This window comes from Lupinus angustifolius, chromosome LG04, assembly GCF_001865875.1.
Source record: "Lupinus angustifolius cultivar Tanjil chromosome LG04, LupAngTanjil_v1.0, whole genome shotgun sequence".
NCBI lineage: Eukaryota > Viridiplantae > Streptophyta > Magnoliopsida > Fabales > Fabaceae > Lupinus > Lupinus angustifolius.
In genome coordinates, this window is record NC_032012.1 from 12,304,091 (window position 1) to 12,324,385 (window position 20,295).

General features: G+C 35.4%; 2 protein-coding genes across 4 annotated transcripts in view; one reads left to right on the forward strand and one right to left on the reverse strand.

Moving 5' to 3' along the window:
- LOC109345891 (1,4-alpha-glucan-branching enzyme 3, chloroplastic/amyloplastic) overlaps positions 1-16,650 on the reverse strand; it is a 40,020-nt gene extending 23,370 nt beyond the window's left edge. The window contains exons 1-5 of one of the 2 annotated variants that reach the window (XM_019585147.1): positions 16,640-16,650; positions 2,537-2,874; positions 1,779-1,850; positions 1,376-1,440; positions 338-1,000 (exon numbers count right to left, since the gene is read on the reverse strand). In XM_019585147.1, the coding sequence (XP_019440692.1) occupies positions 338-1,000; positions 1,376-1,440; positions 1,779-1,850; positions 2,537-2,820 (1,084 nt within the window). In that variant the 5' untranslated portion in view covers positions 2,821-2,874; positions 16,640-16,650. Of the gene's footprint in view, positions 1-337; positions 1,001-1,375; positions 1,441-1,778; positions 1,851-2,536; positions 2,961-16,639 lie in introns of those variants that run through there. The other variant, XM_019585146.1, reaches the window with a different exon arrangement.
- On the forward strand, positions 14,652-19,130 carry LOC109345892 (proline synthase co-transcribed bacterial homolog protein-like). 2 transcript variants are annotated; one of them, XM_019585149.1, is made up of 7 exons: positions 14,652-15,017; positions 15,111-15,177; positions 17,256-17,302; positions 17,656-17,743; positions 17,928-18,061; positions 18,214-18,312; positions 18,847-19,130. In XM_019585149.1, the coding sequence occupies exons 1-7, from the start codon at positions 14,793-14,795 to the stop codon at positions 18,922-18,924; spliced, it is 738 nt and encodes a 245-aa protein (XP_019440694.1). In that variant the 5' UTR covers positions 14,652-14,792; the 3' UTR covers positions 18,925-19,130. The 2 variants fall into 2 exon arrangements, with proteins under 2 accessions (XP_019440694.1, XP_019440695.1); XM_019585150.1 differs by lacking the exon at positions 18,214-18,312.

A 20,295-nucleotide genomic window follows, 5' to 3' on the forward strand; every position in this document is an offset into this window, starting at 1 on the left:
TTATATGAATTTCTTTCAAGGTTATAACATATAACAAAATAATGCTCAAAATGAAGCATATGAAGCAGATCTCTCCAGGGATGCTCAATGAAGTTTGCATAGACTGGTAGATTAAGTACCATTTTCCAATGAACTTTAAAAATAAGACAAGAACAATAAATATTCATGAGACCAGACAAAAGAACATATGTACAACATAAATACCATGTACAAAATGCATAAGTAGATCTTTTCAAAAGAAACAACGGCAAGATATTACACAGGATCAAATGTAATTCTTAAATAGTATATATTCGCAGATGATTAAATGACTTACAGGAACCCGAATAAGAGTTACCTGGTTGCACATATGAAGCCCAAGCAGGTACCCTTTCCAATGGCCCGTTAGGAGTGTTAAAGTAGACCCTGTACTTGCTGCCATGAGGAATGGCAGGAATATACTTTTTCAACCATGCCTTCCTACCTTTACGTGACTCATTCCAGTATGCTAAAGGAGGTTTCAGTTTACGAATTCTCTCTCGCCATTCGGGATCAACTATTAAACTAAATATGTCAAACTCCTTGTTGCCACTATCAATCACAGCATAACGGGAAGGTCCATGTTCTGCAGCCCATTCTTTATATCTTGTTTCTGCATCTGGTAAGTCTGGCAAGTCCTCCAAAGTTTGTGGTCCATTAGGACCAAATATCTCCTCATATAACTTTGCTGGTCCTTCAAAACGGTTGTTTAGATAACGATCTTCTCCCGGTTGCCAGTACTCATCATTTGATTTCTTGAATAGCTCTTCAATGGTGACACCACTGTCCCCTTTATCATACTCATCTAAGTAGTTGTACCGTTGAAAATAGAGTTCATCTGGCTTCTCTCCCTCTCTCAACTTGTCTTGAAGAATGATAAACCAGTATCCATAATCATCATGACCAAAGCGACCCTCTCTGGCACAATTTTCGGTAGGTGACCACCCATTGAAGTCACCAATAATTGCACAGTAGCGAGCCCCTGCACTTACATGCGTATTGATTAAATGAGAAAAAGGATGGGGAAAAGTAACAAAAGTTTAATTGCTGAAAACTTGACAAATTAAAATATTATTGGTTACTAGTAGCAAGAAGTAAGTTAAGCTAGGTTTTAGTACAAGTGAATATACGAAGCAAGTATAGCTCGGACATAAAATACCTAAGTACATTTTTCAAAGAGCAGAGAAAATTTCAAGTCGAGAAAAACTGGTTTGCCAAATGATTAGGGTGGTGTAATATAAAATCAGGTTGATAAAAAAAGAGAGGTCAAATCTAACAGGCGTAAGGTATCGTGCCAGAAATAAACAAAATAAACTAAACCAAATATTAAAAGAAATCATTGGGCACAATGTCAAACCTGGGGCCCATTCCATATAATCTGCCCGGTGTTCTGGATGACGATGCATACCCAATAGCTCATATCTGGAGAGACACAATAAAGAAAAATCAAATGCAACTTAAACAAGTACCTGAAGAACAACAATACATGCTGCAGGTTTATAAATAAGTATGACTGAAAACCGGATGAATACTTTTAAATATATTAATTTCATAAAACTGGTATTTCAAAACATTTAGAAATTATACAACACAATATATTTGCTTCAATTAATGTTGGTTGAATTGATAATGACTTAAAAGAGTTAAAATATTCAAAGACATCCACTACATGGAATATAGGCTGTAGCTGAGAGAGTGAACATACACAGTAATGTACTAATGTACAAGTCTAAAACTCAATGCCACATAAAGGGACTAACCCAGTAGACATATCCTTAAGGTTGATGTGCCGATTGAAAATTTCATCTTTCAGGTCCTTCAATGCTTTATACCTGCAAAATAAATGATAACTAACAACTTATAGTCCCTGCATTAGCTGTCCAATCCACCCAGAAACAGAGTTTCTAACAGATCCTCATACACTCGAATTCAAATTGCTTTCTAATTTCATTTTCTCTTGATATATTTTGTTTAATACAAAAACAACAACAAATATCGAGCTTAGGATCTCTTTGCGAGTTAAGATTGGAGGGGAAGAAATGGAAAGGAAAGGCTTCAAAGCAATGAAATACACTTGTGAAATGCCTCTGAAGTTTTCATTTTCTCTTCATTTCCCTCCAAAACTCAACTCGCAAATGGTTGGTTGCATGATCGAATGGTACCATGATGCTCTATATGTTCTTTCACTGTGTTTTCGTTTTTCAACATTTTATGAAAGAAAGACTAAAAACAAATCAATTAAAAGGGGTGTTCAGTTCTTTTCCCTTCTGCTTTCATTTTTCTATGATATATATTCACTAATAGTTGCAAAAATGTCACGTTGTTCAATTTTTGTAAATTATTAGTGAAAACATATAAACTGAAAATGAAAACTAAACTCCAAGTATTAAAATTCTCAAAATTGAGAGTAACAAAGCATTGCTATGTCTATTAAATCATCTTCTAATACACCCCTTTTAACTAAAGATTCCAACTTTGAACTAGAAACATTAAAACAAAGGAACACGTTTCTCCTTGCCTTTCACGCAGAAACTGGCCAAATACTTTATGAGTAATGCCACGTTTGACAAGAAACCCAACTGGGTTAATACCCATTTCTTCATCAGAAATGGTCTTAGTGCTCTTGGTCTTGTTCTCCGATTTCTGCTGCTGTTGCGGGTTCTCTGAAGCAGAACATGCTGTAATGGTTGATGTTCTTGTTCTTCTGTGAAAAACAACGGTTTGGGGTTTGGTTTGTGGGGATTGAGAATGAAGGAGTAAGGTATTGGTTGTGAGAGTAATTGGGGTTGAAAGTGTAGACATTGGTGAAGGTGCAAGGTTGAGAGATAAGAGTGTTGAATGAAACTAGTTCAAGTACTTGTGTTGTGTTAGGTTGGGTTTCTAGAGAGGTTTTTGAGTTGACTCGGAATAAGGAATCGGGTATATATGAAAAAATGAGGAAAAAAATGAGGAAAAAAATGAGGAAAAAAATGAGAAAAAAATATCTAACTTATCCCCTGTAATAATATGAAGAAGTAGGAATTATTGCTCAGTTTGAGTGACATTGTTCGGAATGATAATCACACACCCCGAAAGTTTTGGATTAATTCTTTAACTAAAAGGGTGATGAGATATATTTAGTAGTATAAAAAAACTTGAATTGCTTATTGATTCTTTAAAGATACTGAGTTAATGAATCATTGATCAAACTATTAAATCACTAGTTAAATAAATTATCTTAGTTTATATTTAAAAATTATAAAAATATCTTAATACTAGTTAATAGTATTGATTGCATAATCAAACAATCAACAAAGAACATTTTAATATAATAGAATATCACAAATGAATTTAAAACATTATCAAACAGAATATATTTTAGGATTCAATCACAACAAAAACGATAAATAAATTTTTAATTTAATTAAATAAAATAAAGTTTTGTTATAAGCTAACAAATAAAAAAATATAACTATAATAATAACAAATATAATTAGAAAAAAATGGAAATATTACGTTTTTCCTTCTCCAAACAATGTTGTTTGGGTGTTAAAAGTAATTGAATTGATTAAATCAAACTCGTCTAACCAATCAAGTCACTGGTTCTTGCCAATTTTAATGCATGGATCATATGAGTTGCTCAGATTAGTCAAGTGTCAGGTCCTAATGTAACATGTCAATATGAGTTGAATTTAATGACATAAAAGGTATTAAAAAATTACAAAAAATATTGTTCTCAATTCAAATTATAATAATAAATAAAAATATTTACAAAATACATTTTGTAATTGGGTACCCAATAAAATATACATTAAATTTAGTGCATGGATAATTAGTTGATTTGTTAAGTAAAATATTAAAACTATTTTTATTTTGTAAGGAACTGCAACCTAACAAAAAAATATTGATGCAATTGTTCTTTAACATTGGATTTCTTAGAGTTAAACTTATAAGGAGAACAGTTATACATCATAAAAATAATTAATTTCTTACTAAAAGATGAATGAATATTTTTTATAGTACAACAAATATAAGTAAGATTTTTTACAGAGCACCAAAAGAAACAAAAAATATAAATTTCTTATCCAATGTATAACACGCGGATTATGCAAGTTCAATTCACAGGCTCTACTAATGGTGAGAGTTAAGTGATTAACAATTGCAGCCACGAATGAGATTCCACATATCATCATTCAAGCATTATTAAGGTATTTAAACCTTGGAATTTGAACCAAAACATGTTGTCATTTTGCAGTGGGACACAAATATATCTATCTAAAGAAGCAAAGAGAAAATGATGAGAAAAACACGTGAGTTTTGTTAATGAAGTAGCGTTGAGCAGTTATTATTAAGTATTAGAAAATAAGGATTTGTATTTTGGTTATATCAAGATTTACAAACATATATATATATACCCGTCTAGTACAACCATTTTACATTAGTTGAAGTTCACAACTTATATTGTTATTGTTGTTTTATGTTGAAAAGTGTTGATCTATGAGGTTGGGCTCATACACCATACGTGTCATGGTCATGTATCGATGCAAGCCCATCAATGAGGAAGAGCTAAGTGGGCTAGGAGAGCCCATGACCCGGTCCAGAACCAAGAAAGCACACCAAACTCTCAACCTATTAGTGGAAGAAGTGACCAAGTCAACAAAGCCCAACAAGGAAATCAGGCCCATACATTGCACCATTTTTATAGAAGTAACCCAAGTTGGCCACGACCAAGGAGGGAACACGTGAGGCATGTGGGAGTCTCATTTAATAAGTGGGGATTATCATACCCACATGTAGTCTAGGAATTATTTTCTTGCCTTATTTGGAAGAACAATTATTATTTGCATTATACTTGAACTTATAGTTGTAATAAATTTCATTAAGAACCATGTAATCCAGGTACAAGCAAGAGAACACTTTCCTTAGTGAGCCAAGTCGTGAGATTACCTTTGAAGGCCATAAGATCTCAAGGAATCCTTGCCTAATATGAAGAACACGTGTGGAAGAACCCTATATGGCAACAATCAAGAGCAATCGAACAAATTTCATTTATTTCCTAATCAAGGAGGCGTGTGAATAAGAAGCAAGGAGCAAGACAAAACTTTCCTTAAAGATTCAAATCAGAATGAAAGCTCATCAATACCTTCCTTATTCAAATTAAGCATGTGTTGGTGTGATCATCATAGAGAATCTCTCTATCCACACGAGGCAAGCCATAAGGAAAGCAAAGAAGGCAAATTGATTATTTCCTTATTCACTCCAAAGCATTCAACTCAAATTGGAATCCATCAATACTTTCCTTATTCACATTTACTATGAGTGGGCGTAATCATCAAGGAGATATTCTCCTTTTACACGAGGCACACCATAAAGGAAAGCCATGAAGAAAAAATGATTCTTTCCTTATTCATTCCTCAACCGAATTTGGACACTTACTCCATGAAGAATCATTTTCAAATTCAAATTTCCACCTCAACCAAAAAGAGCACATGGGAATTAGATTAAGGAAAGCAATCAATACACCTTACAATTCAAATTCCCTCCCAAACCGAAAACACATGGGGGAAAAGAGTTAGGAAAATATTCAATGTACTTTACTACTCTTTATTCACATGAACACATATCTTGGCCAAAAATTCTACGGCTATTTGTACTTGGCTTTGTTATTGAATAAAATATCTTAAATTTTATTTGGAAAATAATCCATTTCTAGTTGAGTTTCTCCTAGTTTCTTGGTTAAACCAATGCCCTTTTCTTATCAAGGTTCTCTTCCTTGTGGAGAAATACATTAGGCTTATCAAGCAATCAAGCTTGTGGCGCCTTCATCTTCCTATCTAATCCATCTTCTTCTATCAACTTCGACCGTCAACCACACACGGCCAAACAATCCCCTCACATACAACCATCAACAAATATCCATACACAATTTCCCTAAACAATTCACAAACTAACTCAACCTTCATCCCGAAACCCACGGCCAAACACACACCAGAAACAACCAAAAACCAAACGACATAATCATACTCCATCGCCAAACAAAAACCAATCAAAAATTTAACAAGTTTCAAAGTGCAAAAATTCCATATTCTTCTCAAAGACTTACATTCAAGAACGATCAAAACAAAATCCGAATCCCCTCAACTGGATTCACATCAAGTGGTATTCAGAGCTAGTCTTGTGTAAGTAAAAAATTTATTTCTTGTATCAAGTAAAAAAAAAACACACACAAAAAAATTCCTACCCTATCAAAACCGAAAAAAAATTAAAATAGAGTCTACCCTTACATTTGCCTCAAAATATATCTTAGCCAAATACTTTCTGTTTGTTAAGTCTGTGATATTGAAAGCAACTCTTGGTTAATTGATTTTATCAAGAACCCAAGGAGAAAGTGAGGGAGTGATACACACTAAACACATTGAGAAAAAAGAGTCAAGAGAGAAGTGAGAAAATGTCTAGTCCTACAAGAGATGAGGCCGAGTCCACTAGGATCACGGTCTATATGCAAGAAATTGATGCAATGAGTACACAATTGCGAGCACTCCAACAACAATTAGAGGAGATGCGAGTTCAACAAAATAGAAGGCAACACAACAGTGGTTCGAGTGATTCTGAACCAGAAAGGAGAAGGAGACGGAGGGAAAGGAGGAACGATGATGGTGGTCATAGGGAGAGGAGGATGGATGATCGAATGGATGGGGTCAAGATTAAAGTCCTTACCTTCATGGGGATGAATAATCCTGAAGCCTATCTAGAATTGGAGTTGAAAATGGAGCAGATTTTTTACTGCCATAATTATTCTGATGAGAAAGAGGTCAAGGTGGCAGCCTTAGAATTCAAGGAGTATGCCATGGTGTGGTGGGACCAATTTCAGAAGGAGAGAATGAGGTGTGGTGCTGAACTAGTGGATTCTTGGGATGAGATGAAAATTGTGATGAGAAAGAGGTTTGTTCCGGCATCCTATCAAAGGGATATCCATAACAAACTTCAAAGATTGACCCAAGGAAAAAAATCAGTGGATGAGTACTACAAGGAGATGGAGTTGGCTTTTTTGAGGTCCAATTTTCATGAGGATCGTGAAGCCACTATGACACGGTTTCTTCATGGACTGAACCAGGAGATTCAGAATGTAGTGGAGTTACAACCATATGTGGAGTTAGAGGATCTAATCCAACAAGCCATGAAGGTAGAGCAACAACTACGAAGGAGGAAAACCAGATACTCTTCCAACACAAACTTCCAATCTTCAGGGTGGAAGGACAAGCCCAAGAAGGAGGGGCCCATTCCAAAGGAGGTCATCAGCTCTTCCCAAGGGAAGAAGCCCATGGAAAACACCACTAGGAGCGGGGTGGTCAAGTGTTTCAAATGTCTTGGGCATGGCCATATAGCTTCACAATGCCCAACCAGGAGGACCTTGGTGATGAAGAATGGAGTGGTGGAGTCTCAATCAGAGGCTTCAAGTTCAGAGGAAAGTGAAGAGGATGTTGATGTTCCAGAAGGAGATCTTCTCATGGTGCGAAGTCTCTCAGGGAGCCAAGTTAGGGAGGATGAGGAGAGCCAACGGGAGAACATCTTCCATACTAGATGTTTGGTAGCAGGGAATGTTTGTTCCCTAATTATTGATGGTGGCAGCTATGCCAATGTGGTGAGCACTAGGTTGGTTTTTAAACTCAACCTTGTGATGAGGACCCACCCAACCCCTTACCGACTATAATGGTTAAGTGAGGTTGGAGAGATGATAGTAGACCAATAGGCGGAGGTTCCCTTCTCTATAGGGAAATATGAGGATTCCATACTATGTGATGCGGTAGTGATGGAGGTCAGCCATAGCTGCTTGGCAGGCCTTGGCAATATGATAGGAGAGCCATCCATGATGGGTTCTCTAACAAATATACATTTATGCATTGTAATAAAAAAATTGTATTATCACCATTGTCCCCAAGGCAAGTTGGTGAAGATCAAAGAAAATTAAAGGAAAAAATGGATCGAGAAAAGAAAGAAGAAAAGGGAAAAAAGAGAAACGATCCACACAAAAAAAGTGAAAATGAAAAGATTGAAAAAAAATGGAAAAGAAAATAAAAAGAGAAAAAGTTTGATGGCTTCCAAATGGGAAGTAAAAGGTGCTTTAACATCTAGGCAACCCCTTTACCTACTCACTGGTAAGCAATTTTGTTTAAGTACTAACTCTGATATTGTTGTACCTGATTCTGTAAAAAGTTTTCTGCAGGAATTTGAGGATGTATTTCCTCAAGAGGTCCCACGTGGCCTCCCACCTTTAAGGGGAATTGAGCATCATATTGATCTCATTCCCGGAGCATCTTTGCCCAATAGGCCTGCCTATCGAAGCAACCCTCATGATACTCAAGAGATCCAAAGGCAAGTAGAGGAGTTGATGCAAAAGGGATGAGTTCAGGAAATCTTGAGCCCTTGTGTTGTCCCTGTCATCCTTGTGCCTAAAAAGGATGGGTCCTGGAGAATGTGTACTAACTGTAGGGCAATTAACAATATCATGATAAAGTATCGTCATCCTATCCCTAGATTATATGATTTTCTTGATGAACTGTATGGTGCCTGTATATTTACTAAAATTGATTTAAAAAGTGGGTATCATCAGATTCGCATTAGGGAAGGGGATGAATGGAAAACTGCTTTTAAAACTAAATTTGGGTTGTATGAGTGGTTAGTTATGCCTTTTGGGTTAACTAATGCACCCAACACATTTATGAGATTAATGAACCATGTTTTAAAAGAATTTTTGGGAAAATTTGTGGTAGTATATTTTGATGACATATTAATATATAGTAAAAATTTAAATGAACACTATGAACATATTAGACATATCTTACTTGTGTTAAGAAAAGAAAAATTGTATGCTAATATTGAGAAATGTTCTTTCTGTGTGGACCACTTGATATTCTTGGACTTTCTGATTAATGCCCAAGGGGTCCATGTTGATAAAGAAAAGATTAAGGCCATCCAGGATTGGTCGACCCCCAAAACTAGAACTGGAATTAGAAGCTTCCATGGTTTGGCTAGCTTCTACCGACGCTTTGTTAGGGACTTTAGTACCCTAACCGCACCTCTTAATGAGGTTGTTAAAAAGAATGTTGGCTTTAAATGGGGTGAGAAACAAGAGGAAGCCTTTAAGAGGCTTAAAGAAAAACTAACCAATGCACCCATTTTTGTTTTACCTAATTTCATAAAATCTTTTGAAATAGAATGTCATGCATCTAATGTGGGAATTGGAGTTGTGTTAATGCAGGAAGGACACCCAGTGGCTTATTTCAGTGAGAAACTAGGTGGCCCAATGTTGAATTATTCCACCTATGATAAGGAATTGTATGCCTTGGTAAGGGCACTACAAACTTGGTAGCATTACCTCCCGCCCAAGGAGTTTGTAATACATAGTGACCATGAGTCACTAAAATATTTGAAAGGGCAAGGTAAGTTAAACAAAAGGCATGCTAAGTGGGTTGAATTCCTAGAGCAATTCCCTTATGTCATAAAACATAAGAAGGGAAAGGTCAATATTGTGACCGATGCTCTATCTAAAAATGGAAAAGATTCAATTTTTGTTTTAGTAGATCGTTTTTCAAAAATGGCTCATTTTATACCTTGTAAAAAAATTGATGATGCAACTCATATTGTTGATTTGTTCTTTAAGGAAGTGGTAAGACTACATGGCCTACCGCGAAGTATTGTAAGTGACAGGGACACTAAGTTCCTTAGTCACTTCTGGAAGACTTTGTGGGGGAAGCTTGGGACTAAACTCCTATTTTCCACCACGTGTCATCCCCAAACAGATGGTCAAACTGAGGTTGTTAATAGAACTTTATCTACCCTTTTGAGGGCAATCATTAAAAGAAATATAAAGAGATGGGAAGAGTGTCTGCCCCATGTTGAATTTGCTTACATCAGGGCCACTCATAGTACCACGAAATTGTCTCCATTTGAAATAGTTTATGGGTTCCAACCGCTAACCCCTCTTGATTTATTACCTGTGCCTAACTCATATGTGTTGCAGCATAAGGATGGTAAGTCCAAAGCGGACTATGTGAAAAAGATACATGAGCGGGTCAAGGCCCAAATAGAGAAAAAGACAGAAGTTATGCTAAACAAGCAAACACGGGGCGAAGGGAGGTGATCTTTGAGCCCGGAGACCTAGTCTGGGTCTACATGAGGAAGGAAAGGTTTCCTGCACAAATAAAATCCTAACTCCAAACTAGAGGAGATGGCCCATTTCGTGTACTAGAGAGAATCAACAATAATGCTTACAAACTGGACCTTCCAGGTGAGTACGGAAACATTAGTACTACATTTAATGTTGCTGACCTTTCTCTTTTTTATGCAGGTGATGAAGACTTTGATTCGAGGACGAATTCATTCCAAGAAGGAGAGGATGATATGAATCCACCAAGGCCCATCAATGAGGAAGAGCTAAGTGGGCTAGGAGGGCCCATGACCCAGTCCAGAACCAGGAAAGCACACAAAACTCTCAACCTATTAGTGGAAGAAGTGACCAAGTCAACAAAGCCCAACAAGGAAATCAGGCCCATACATTGCATCATTTTTATAGAAGTAACCCAAGTTGGCCATAGCCAATGAGGGAACACTTGAGGCATGTGGGAGTCCCATTTAATAAGTAAGGATTATCATACCCACATGTAGACTAGGAATTATTTTCCTGCCTTATTTGGAAGAACAATTACTATTTGCATTATACTTGAACTTATAGTTGTAATAAATTTCATTAAGAACCTTGTAATTTAGGTACAAGCAAGGGAACACTTTCCTTAGTGAGCCAAGCCGTGAGATTACCTTTGAAGGCCATAAGATCTCAAGGAATCCATGCCTAATTTGTAGAATACATATGGAAGAACCCTATATGGCAACAATCAAGAGCAATCAAACAAATTCCATTTATTTCCTAATCAAGGAGGCGTGTGAATGAGAAGCAAAGAGCAAAGCAAAACTTTCCTTAAAGATTCAAATCAGAATGAAAGCTCATCAATACCTTCCTTATTCAAATTAAGCATGTATTGGGTATGATCATCATAGAGAATCTCTCTATCCACACGAGGCAAGCCATAAGGAAAGCATAAAAGGCAAATTGATTGTTTCCTTATTCACTCCAAAGCATTCAACTCAAATTGGAATCCATCAATACCTTCCTTATTCACAATTACTATGAGTGGGCGTAATCATCAAGGATATATTCTCCTTTTACACTAGGCAAACCATAAAGGAAAGCCATGAAGACAAAATGATTGTTTCCTTATTCACTCCTCAACCGAATTTGGACACTTACTCCATGCAAAATCATTTTCAAATTCAAGTTTCCACCTCAACCAAAAAGAGCACATGAGAATTAGATTAAGGAAAGCAATCAATACACCTTGCAATTCAAATTCCCTCCCAAACTGAAAACACATGGGGGAAAAGAGTTAGGAAAATATTCAATGTACTTTACTACTCTTTATTCACATGCACACATAGCATGGCCGAAAATTCTATGGCTATTTGTACTTGGCTTTGTCATTGAATAAAATAACTTGAATTTTATTTGGAAAATAATCCATTGCTAGTTGAGTTTCTCCTAGTTTCTTGGTTAAACCAAGGCCCTTTTCTTATCAAGGTTCTCTTCCTTGTGGCGAAATACATTAGGCTTATCAAGCAATCAAGCTTGTGGCGCCTTCATCTTCCTATATAATCCATATTCTTCTATCAACTTCAACCGTCAACCACACATGGCCAAACAATCCCCTCACATACAACCATCAACAAATATCCATACACAATTTCCCTAAACAATCCACAAACTCACTCAACCTTCATCCCAAAACCCACGGCCAAACACACACCACAAACAACCAAAAACCAAACCACATAATCATACTCCACAGCCAAACAAAAACCCAAAACAAAAACCAATAAAAAATTTAACAAGTTTCAAAGTGCAAAAATTCCATATTCTTCTCAAAGACTTACATTCAAGAACGATCAAAACAAAATCTGAATCCCCTCAACTGGATTCACATCACATACTCCAATCTCATTCGCTCCATTTGTCTTTGGAGAGTTTGAAATTGTGTTGTCATCATAGCATGTAGGGTTGTTGTCCTAGGGGACAATGGAGAACTATCACTTTCATGATTGGAATAGTTAGACATTTTTTACTCACTCACGTGTATCACTCAGTTTTTGTTTGTTGAAATGTAAAAAAAAATTCTGTATCACTCAACACTCTATACAATCGTCTTATGTAAACCAAGTATGGAACCAAGGAAATTGTGAAAGAAAATCACCCCAACGTTTCAGGATGGAAATGTTGTGACTTGAGTTACACCTCAAAGAAAGAAATTTGACACTTTGTTGAACACTTTGGAACTTTTGGACACTTTTGACACTTTTTTATTCTTTTGAACTCTTGTACAATCACTTTTGACACTTTTGATTTTCACACTTTGACACTTTTTGGTTTTGGACTTTGACACTTTGTAAAGAAGAAAGAAAATAGACTAGACTCACGTCCAATAAAGAAAGATAAGCACCAAGTAAGAGACTAGTTCTAATGTCACTTGATGTGAACCCTTTTTGGAAGGTTCTTATGCACGATCTATCTTGGTTGGTGTTAGTCAAGATCATGGTTGAATGGAGCATTTTATGAATGAGTATGCAGCGAAATTGATTATGTAAGATAAAACAAGATGGGTTAGATTTGAGGTGATAGGCGCCACAACACTTGAGGTGTTGATAAGCTAAGGTGATGCTCGCCACAAGAACGTGGTTCTTTGTAAGAACTTTTAATCTTGGTTCACCCAAGAAGGTTTTGAGAATGCACAAAGCTCTCACAAGGAATTAATCCTCAATTCAATATGAATTATACTCAACTCAACTTGTTTATTTCATGGTGAAAAACATACGTATATAGGCAAGCCAAACTTGGCTCCCAAGATTAAGAATAGACAAGGCATTAAAGACCTAATTCATGGTGATCCAACATAGGATACCATTTTACACAAAGGCTATTCCTACACATGCTTAATTCAGGTAACATATGCCTAAACACAATCAAGACTAGAATTAAAGACATTAAACTTAAGGAAGAAAGCATAGGATTCTTGTTGATGCTTGTGAGCCCACGACTTGGTACTCAATCTCATCTCTTTTTGGCTTCAATCCATCCAAATTGAACAACATAGCTAAAAACATCTACTCAACCCGAACATAGGGAAATAAAAGCTAAAAACAATTCTAAAGTCTTAATTATATCCTAAAATGCAATGCAAATGTCGCATAATTTCACATTCATCTATCGATTCATGTTTTAGATTATTTTTCATTTGAAATTTTGATACATATTAGTTAGATATATCATATTTTATGTTTAGACATATTTTTATAATAGAATGGAAGAGTAATATAATTTTGAGCTATTTTGTATAATATAAAAAAAGAATTCTATAGATGCAATATATGAGTTAAAATACTAATTTTTGTTAACATTTATAAATAATAAAACTTTATCTTGACAAAACCATATTGAGGGATTCCACCTAGACACATGTGTATATCCATAAGACTAGTTTTTGGCCAATAAAGCTAATTCTTCTATTAAGAGAGGAAACATGTTAGTTCGTCTATCAGAGATCTAGTATCTTATGTATAATAGGTGATGTCAGACCTTTTTATTAAAAAAGTAGACTCAACCTTTTTAAAAAGTCTATTTAACCTAAATAGTTGAGACACATGCTTCTTAAAAAACTAGTAAGCCTAAAAGACAAGTCTATATAATGTTGTTTTATGTTTATATTAATTATTTTATATAATGTATAGATAAAACAAATAAAAAATATATAAATCCAATATGCAATTTAGCATTGAGAACTTGATAAATTAGATTTGTCAATTAAAGCCGACTTATTAATTTATCTAAAGGCAGACCTATTAGTCTATTTAGAGCTTCATTAATCTATTTAAATGTCTTAAATTATGCAAGAGTTTCTAATAGGCTAACGTGTTTGACCAACTTTTAAATAGGCTAAGCCAAGACTTGAAAAAAGAGCTTAAACAAACAAAATGTCTGAATAAGTTTGCACTATGTTAAATATGTCAAACCTTTTAAGCCAAAGACATATTTCCACCCTTACTATAGTTATAGAAAAAAAATCATATTATATACAAATTCTTTTATAAAGAAAAAAAAGCATGTATACACCTTAAGAACTTTTTACAACTATACAAATGAGAAGGAATAATAGGTTAAGAATAAATTATATAGTTTGTGGAAAGAGAATATGATAAATACATTAACAATATAATAATTTTTACACTGCACTATATTATCTATTATTCCTTTTTTATTTGATTAACTTTTAAATAAAAATAATGCAAATAATTAATTTAAATCTTTAAACTCAAATAAAGTCCATAAATATTAATTCTAAGGATCTATTTATAAATTGTTTTTTGGAAGTAGAATTGTTTCTTGAAGAGAACATAGGAAAGAAGAATGTTTAAAAGACATAAAATACACTTATAAATAAATTTTTAAGAATTTCATTTCTATTTACGGTTAGTTGAGAGTTGGATTTTGGAAAATGAATAAAACAAAATGATTACCAAATCTTCTATTTCCTCCATTCCCTTCCAAAATTTAACACTCAAACTGTCACCTAACAAAATCTTAAAAATGTTTGGTTATTAGCTCCACACCACAGACACATGACATAACACGCTCCACTAGTTTTCACCCACGTCCAATAATCCAAAACTCACTCCGGTTTCTGAACCAACCAATGGCTGCTCCAGTGGCAGCGGAGGGCGCCGTAGTCTCGGCGTTCCGGTCGGTGATGATGCGAGTCCAGCATGCGGCGGAGAGATCCAATTCCCAACTCGATCGGATTCGGGTCGTAGCTGTTTCCAAGACGAAACCCGTCTCCATGATCCGGCAACTCTACGACGCGGGTCACCGGTGCTTCGGCGAGAACTACGTCCAAGAAATCGTGGAGAAAGCTCCCCAGGTTGTTTCAATTTTTAGAACATTCAGAAATGGAACTTCTAGAATGTTCCGAATTCTGTGGAAGAATTTCTAATTCATTGCATGCCTACTGCAGCTTCCACAAGATATTGAGTGGCATTTCATTGGACACTTGCAAAGCAACAAAGCCAAAACGCTTTTGGGTATGGTTGTATTTATAGGGTTTTGTTTCAAATTTTACTTCTATTCTATTGATGTGGGAGTAAATTAGTAATCTATTGCTTGAAATTTTTCTTCTCTTCCAGTTTTGTCCATCTATTAGGAATAGGAATGACAAGGAAAACCGAACCTGTGGGTACCAGTCCAAATTTAACCAGGAAAACCCGATGTGATTGGTTCGGGTTTATCCCGAGTTCAACTTTCGGGTTCGGGTTTGGTAGAGTTGATACCCTACACCGAACCCGCCCCGTAACTGTAGAATTACAAAGTTACACATAAATATATATACAAAAAATCTATATATATGTTTAGGACGGGTTCCCATCGCGTTCAGGTTACCCAAAACCCGATGGATTTGGGGTGTTATCATTTTTTTCAACTCCGCTTAATTCGGGTTCGGGTTTTGGATTTCGGGTTCGGGGTTAGGTAAGCACAAACTCAACCTCAATCCCTCGTTGCCATTCCTAATTAGGAAACTCCTTTTTTCTTTAGGTTAATGTACGAAAGAAGGAAGACTATTAGCTAGTGGAATTTGGGGAGGGTGGATTTACACAGCATTATCCGCACAAGCATAAATGATATTTTCAGAATTTGAACTCATTATATCCATGTCGCCTAGGGATGAGCATGTGTCAGGTTGGGTTGGGTAAGGCTTACCCGATCCTAAATGTTGGTCACATGATTTTTTGAACCCGAAGCTAGATCGACCCAAATGTCGATCGGGCCAACATTTAAATTCAAACTCGACCCCTAGACTCGATTAAATATAATACATACCCTTTTTAGGTAAAGTCTTCTAAATATTATTTATTAGTATAGATATGTAATTTGACATATGAATGATATTTGCATATACATTGTTAATCATGTATACATGATATGAAAAATTAGAGAATCTATGATACTTTCGACCAAAGAGATGTCATAATTTGTATTCAATTGAATAGAGTCAATATACACACAGATAAAGGTGATGAGTAGTGACTATGGGAAGGGACGGGTCGAGTCAGGTCATGCTCACCCCTTACCCGGTCCTAAATGTTGATTCAATCTAATTTTTGAATCCAAACCCAACCCTAGACCTGATGAAACTCGACCATATTAGGGCACGATCATCGTGGTGAGTGGGGAGGGTCAGGTCCTGCTCACCCCTAATGTTGCCAAGGCTCACACTCTAGTCATAATATTTCACTCAGGGAAAAAGATGTGGATAACTTTTTAAAGTGGTTATTTGACAACTTTTTATCTGATCATGGCCAAAATTACTTCTCTCACCATCTCACAGTACAAATTTCTCTTATTATTAGATAATAATGGCCAATAAATATGGGAAAAACACTCCTCTAAGTTGAGGTTGTATCTTAAAGTGAGCAACTTACCATTAGATTATTTTGTGGGTTCATATCTTCATGTACTTAATCAAAGCAAGGGCGAATATACCCTTACTTCACCACTTTAGAGGCAAACTCACTTTTGAAGTGTTTTATTCTTAAATTGGGCACAAGTTTTATAAATTTAAGGATTAACTCTATACATGATTAAATTCAAGGACTATGTACATTTTTTAAGGACTAACACGCAAATGGGAGAATAACTCTAGGAATAAGTTGCTAATTACTCGATAATGTATAATAACCTTTGTGGTTTTACTAGGATTTGGATTGAAAATGTGTCGTTCAAATTGTGTTGAGTTAATTTCAGAATCATAATATTGCTTCTTGTTTTGCAAATATGCTTTTTTTAAGGTGCAATCACCCTTTTAAAAAATTCAGTACTTTGCAATGAATGTGATTTTTTCATAAAATTGGTTGAGTTTTGACCACTGCTGCTTGTTATGATTTATTGCACCCTTCACAATCTAAAGGCGTTTGAATGACGATGGCAATTCAATTTCACAATCTGAGCTGCATGCAAAGTGTTGGACCTCACACTAGTTGATTCTGGACTTCCTGAAAATATTGCTAGACTTGTATTATCTTGTTTGAGCTTGTTTCGTCGTTCCTTCCTGCAGCACCCTTAGATTAGGTGAACCATGAACGTTAACATTGCATGCTTTATGCAGGCGGAGTTCCACATCTGGCCATGGTTGAGGGTGTTGACAATCAGAAGGTAAAGACTTACAATCAATATTACTTGTAGTTCTTGAAGGTATGAATGAATTCATTGCCTTTGTATTCAATTCTATAATTTGAAGGAATGTAGATAACTGTCTTCATGTCTGCTCAATTATCAACTAGCATTTAGTATCAGCTCTTGGGTAAGGCTTACCTTAAAAAAGAGCGGCCCAATGAACCAGGCTCCACCTATTGGGGTCTGGGGAGACTATATGTACGCAACCTTACCCTCGTATAAGGCCTACCTTACTAGTTAAAATTCCAAATCGTAATTTCGATACATATCTAACTAATGTGAATTGCCATTTGACGAACATTATTGTGGCCACAAACTTCTGGAACTGACAGGTCGCAAATCATCTTGACCGTGTGGTTTCAACACTTCGAAGAAATCCACTGAAGATTCTGGTGCAAGTAAATACCAGTGGAGAAGCATGTTAGTTCACCTTAAAATAATGAATTATTTAAAAAAAGTTATTAATTAGTTACAGTCAGCTGACCCTTCTGTTATGCACTGGCATTGGTTGAAGTACTTTTGATGAATCGATTGTCAAAACATAATCTCTTATTTTTACCTATATTATATATCAATTTTTTTATGGAATTTTGTTTTTTTGTAGCCAAATCTGGTATTGACCCTTCCAATTGTGTTGAGCTTGCAAAACATGTGAAATCTTGCTGCCCGAACCTAGTGTTCTCTGGCTTAATGACAATAGGGAGGCCTGACTATACCTCCACTCCGGAGAACTTTCAGGTAATAAATTCTATTCTAATTTTCTGGAGCATTCTGCAATTTTATAATTTTTTGTTACTATTTTAGCATAGCTTGATGGCTTTGTGCCCTGTATTCCAAAATCTAAATGTCTATTTGGTGAAGTAAAGACTTTTTCTTTTGTGAAAAACCAGTGCTTATCGAAGTGCAGAACCGATGTTTGCGAGGCACTTGAAATGGATGAGGAGCAATGTGAACTGTCAATGGGCATGTCCAGGGATTTTGAGCTAGCGGTATAGAATAGTGTGCTAAAGTTATTCAGCAATAAACTTCCTTTCTTGATGGTCATTTTCAATGATTGAATCTGTGACTACCTCACAATTCTGGATGCTATTCAGCTCATAAAAGAAGAATTGACAACTACTATAGAAATGGCAATGGGATTCTTTGATATTAATGGTTTATAGAGAAATTTTTGATGAGACATGCACATCCCTTTTAGATTTAATATATGATTGATTGTGAAAACATTTTGGAAATACTTGAGGTCTGTTTGTGAGTTAGGTTTTAAAGAGGAATGAAAGAAAATAGGGAGTTTGAGAGTCATCTTACAAGTGTATTTTATGGCTCTGAAACATTTCCCTTCCCTCCATTGCCCGACAATAATCAATTCGCAAACAGATTCTTATAGATGGATCAATTACCAGAGTTGGCTTTGTACGTTTTTAAATGAATTAACTATTCTTTTACTAGGAATTATTTACTTGTGTTTTGTACAATTTGTAGGCATGCTTAAGTAATTATTTTCTTCTTTCTTGCCTTTTCAGATTGAAATGGGAAGTACCAATGTGAGAATTGGGTCCACAATATTTGGACCAAGGGAGTACACGAAGAAACAAGAATAGCAGGAAGTTGCAATCTCTCTCTATATCTCTCTAAAACAAGCATAAAATACACGCATATCTCTGAATTGTATTGTTATTCATATCTATATTCATTTACCTTGGAAATTGATGTAATGGAATTGGTAATTATTAAGTTCATAGCTGATCTCCATAGGAAGAACAAACTATATATAAAATAATGCTACTTACTGTCTTGCTTTTCTTTAGAGTGCTTGTTCACAGTAATCACAAAACATTTAGATAGCATAGTAGTTATTTTATGCAAACCTACATTATGCAATGTATAGCAGGTCGTAAGCCTGAATAAAAAGTGACTGTTGTATTAGGTAATTTACAGTTAACATAAAATTTTGTCGAAACTCTATGATATGGATCAATGATATGATAATGCTAATGTTAGGTCGTTGCCTAGAAGAAACACACTATATTGTCCGAGTACATTGTCGAAAGAGCAAGGGCCGCTGCATTGCCACCCGAATGTAGTTAAAAATAAGCAAGGGTTTTAGTACTTGCATAAACTAGTGGGGGTAAAGAAACTAGTTCACCAATCTAGGATATAGATCGGAACAAATTAGCAAAGATGAGAATCTTGTGTTGTATGAGTGACATACTAGACAAGATATGATTAAAAATGAATGCATCAGGGAGAAAGTTTGAGTAGCTCCTATTATAGGAAGATGGTAGAATTGCGCCATAGGTGGTTTGGACATGTGTGGAGGAGACAGATAAAAGCCTCCGTAAAGATAGTAGATCAAATGAAAGCTTGTCTAATTCCTAAAGGAGGAGGGAGACAAAAAGAAATCATACAGAAAATGATAAAAAAGATTTAGAGTTCAATGCTTTATTGATGAACATAATTTACGATAGAGCATTATGATATCGTTAGATTCATGTAGCTCAACTCAATAAAGACTTTATTCCATGATAAAGGAATTACATATTTAGTCCTTGAAGAACTAAATCACCTCAATAAAGACTTTATTCCATGATAAAGGAATTACATATTTAGTCCTTGAAGAACTAAATTGATTGTCAGTAGACAATTTCAGTAACTAACCTGACAAATGAATACATGAATTGAACATTTAAAGTCATGAGCGATTAGAATGTAGGTAAAAATTATCAACAAAGGTTGGTCTAATGGTATAAAGTTTCGGTAGTTCCTCAGAACGACCAAAAGATGAAGGATTCGATTCCTAAGAATTGTACCTATTTAAAAGAATAACCACATACTCCGAAAGAGATTGGTTATTTACAATCAAATTACTCAATTCCTATTTTATTCTTTTCAATACAACAAACTTCCCCTTTTCTTTTATTTCTTGATTAGTTTCTCCTCTCATTGACCTCTACAATGTTAACCATTTCACG

Excerpts from the sequence above, each read along its gene's own strand:
- LOC109345892 (XM_019585149.1), top strand. The coding sequence starts at position 14,793 with ATGGCTGCTCCAGTGGCAGCGGAGGGCGCCGTAGTCTCGGCGTTCCGG. Across the intron at positions 15,018-15,110 it reads TCGTGGAGAAAGCTCCCCAG|CTTCCACAAGATATTGAGTG; the intron begins GTTGTTTCAATT and ends TGCCTACTGCAG. Across the intron at positions 15,178-17,255 it reads CAAAGCCAAAACGCTTTTGG|GCGGAGTTCCACATCTGGCC; the intron begins GTATGGTTGTAT and ends TGCTTTATGCAG.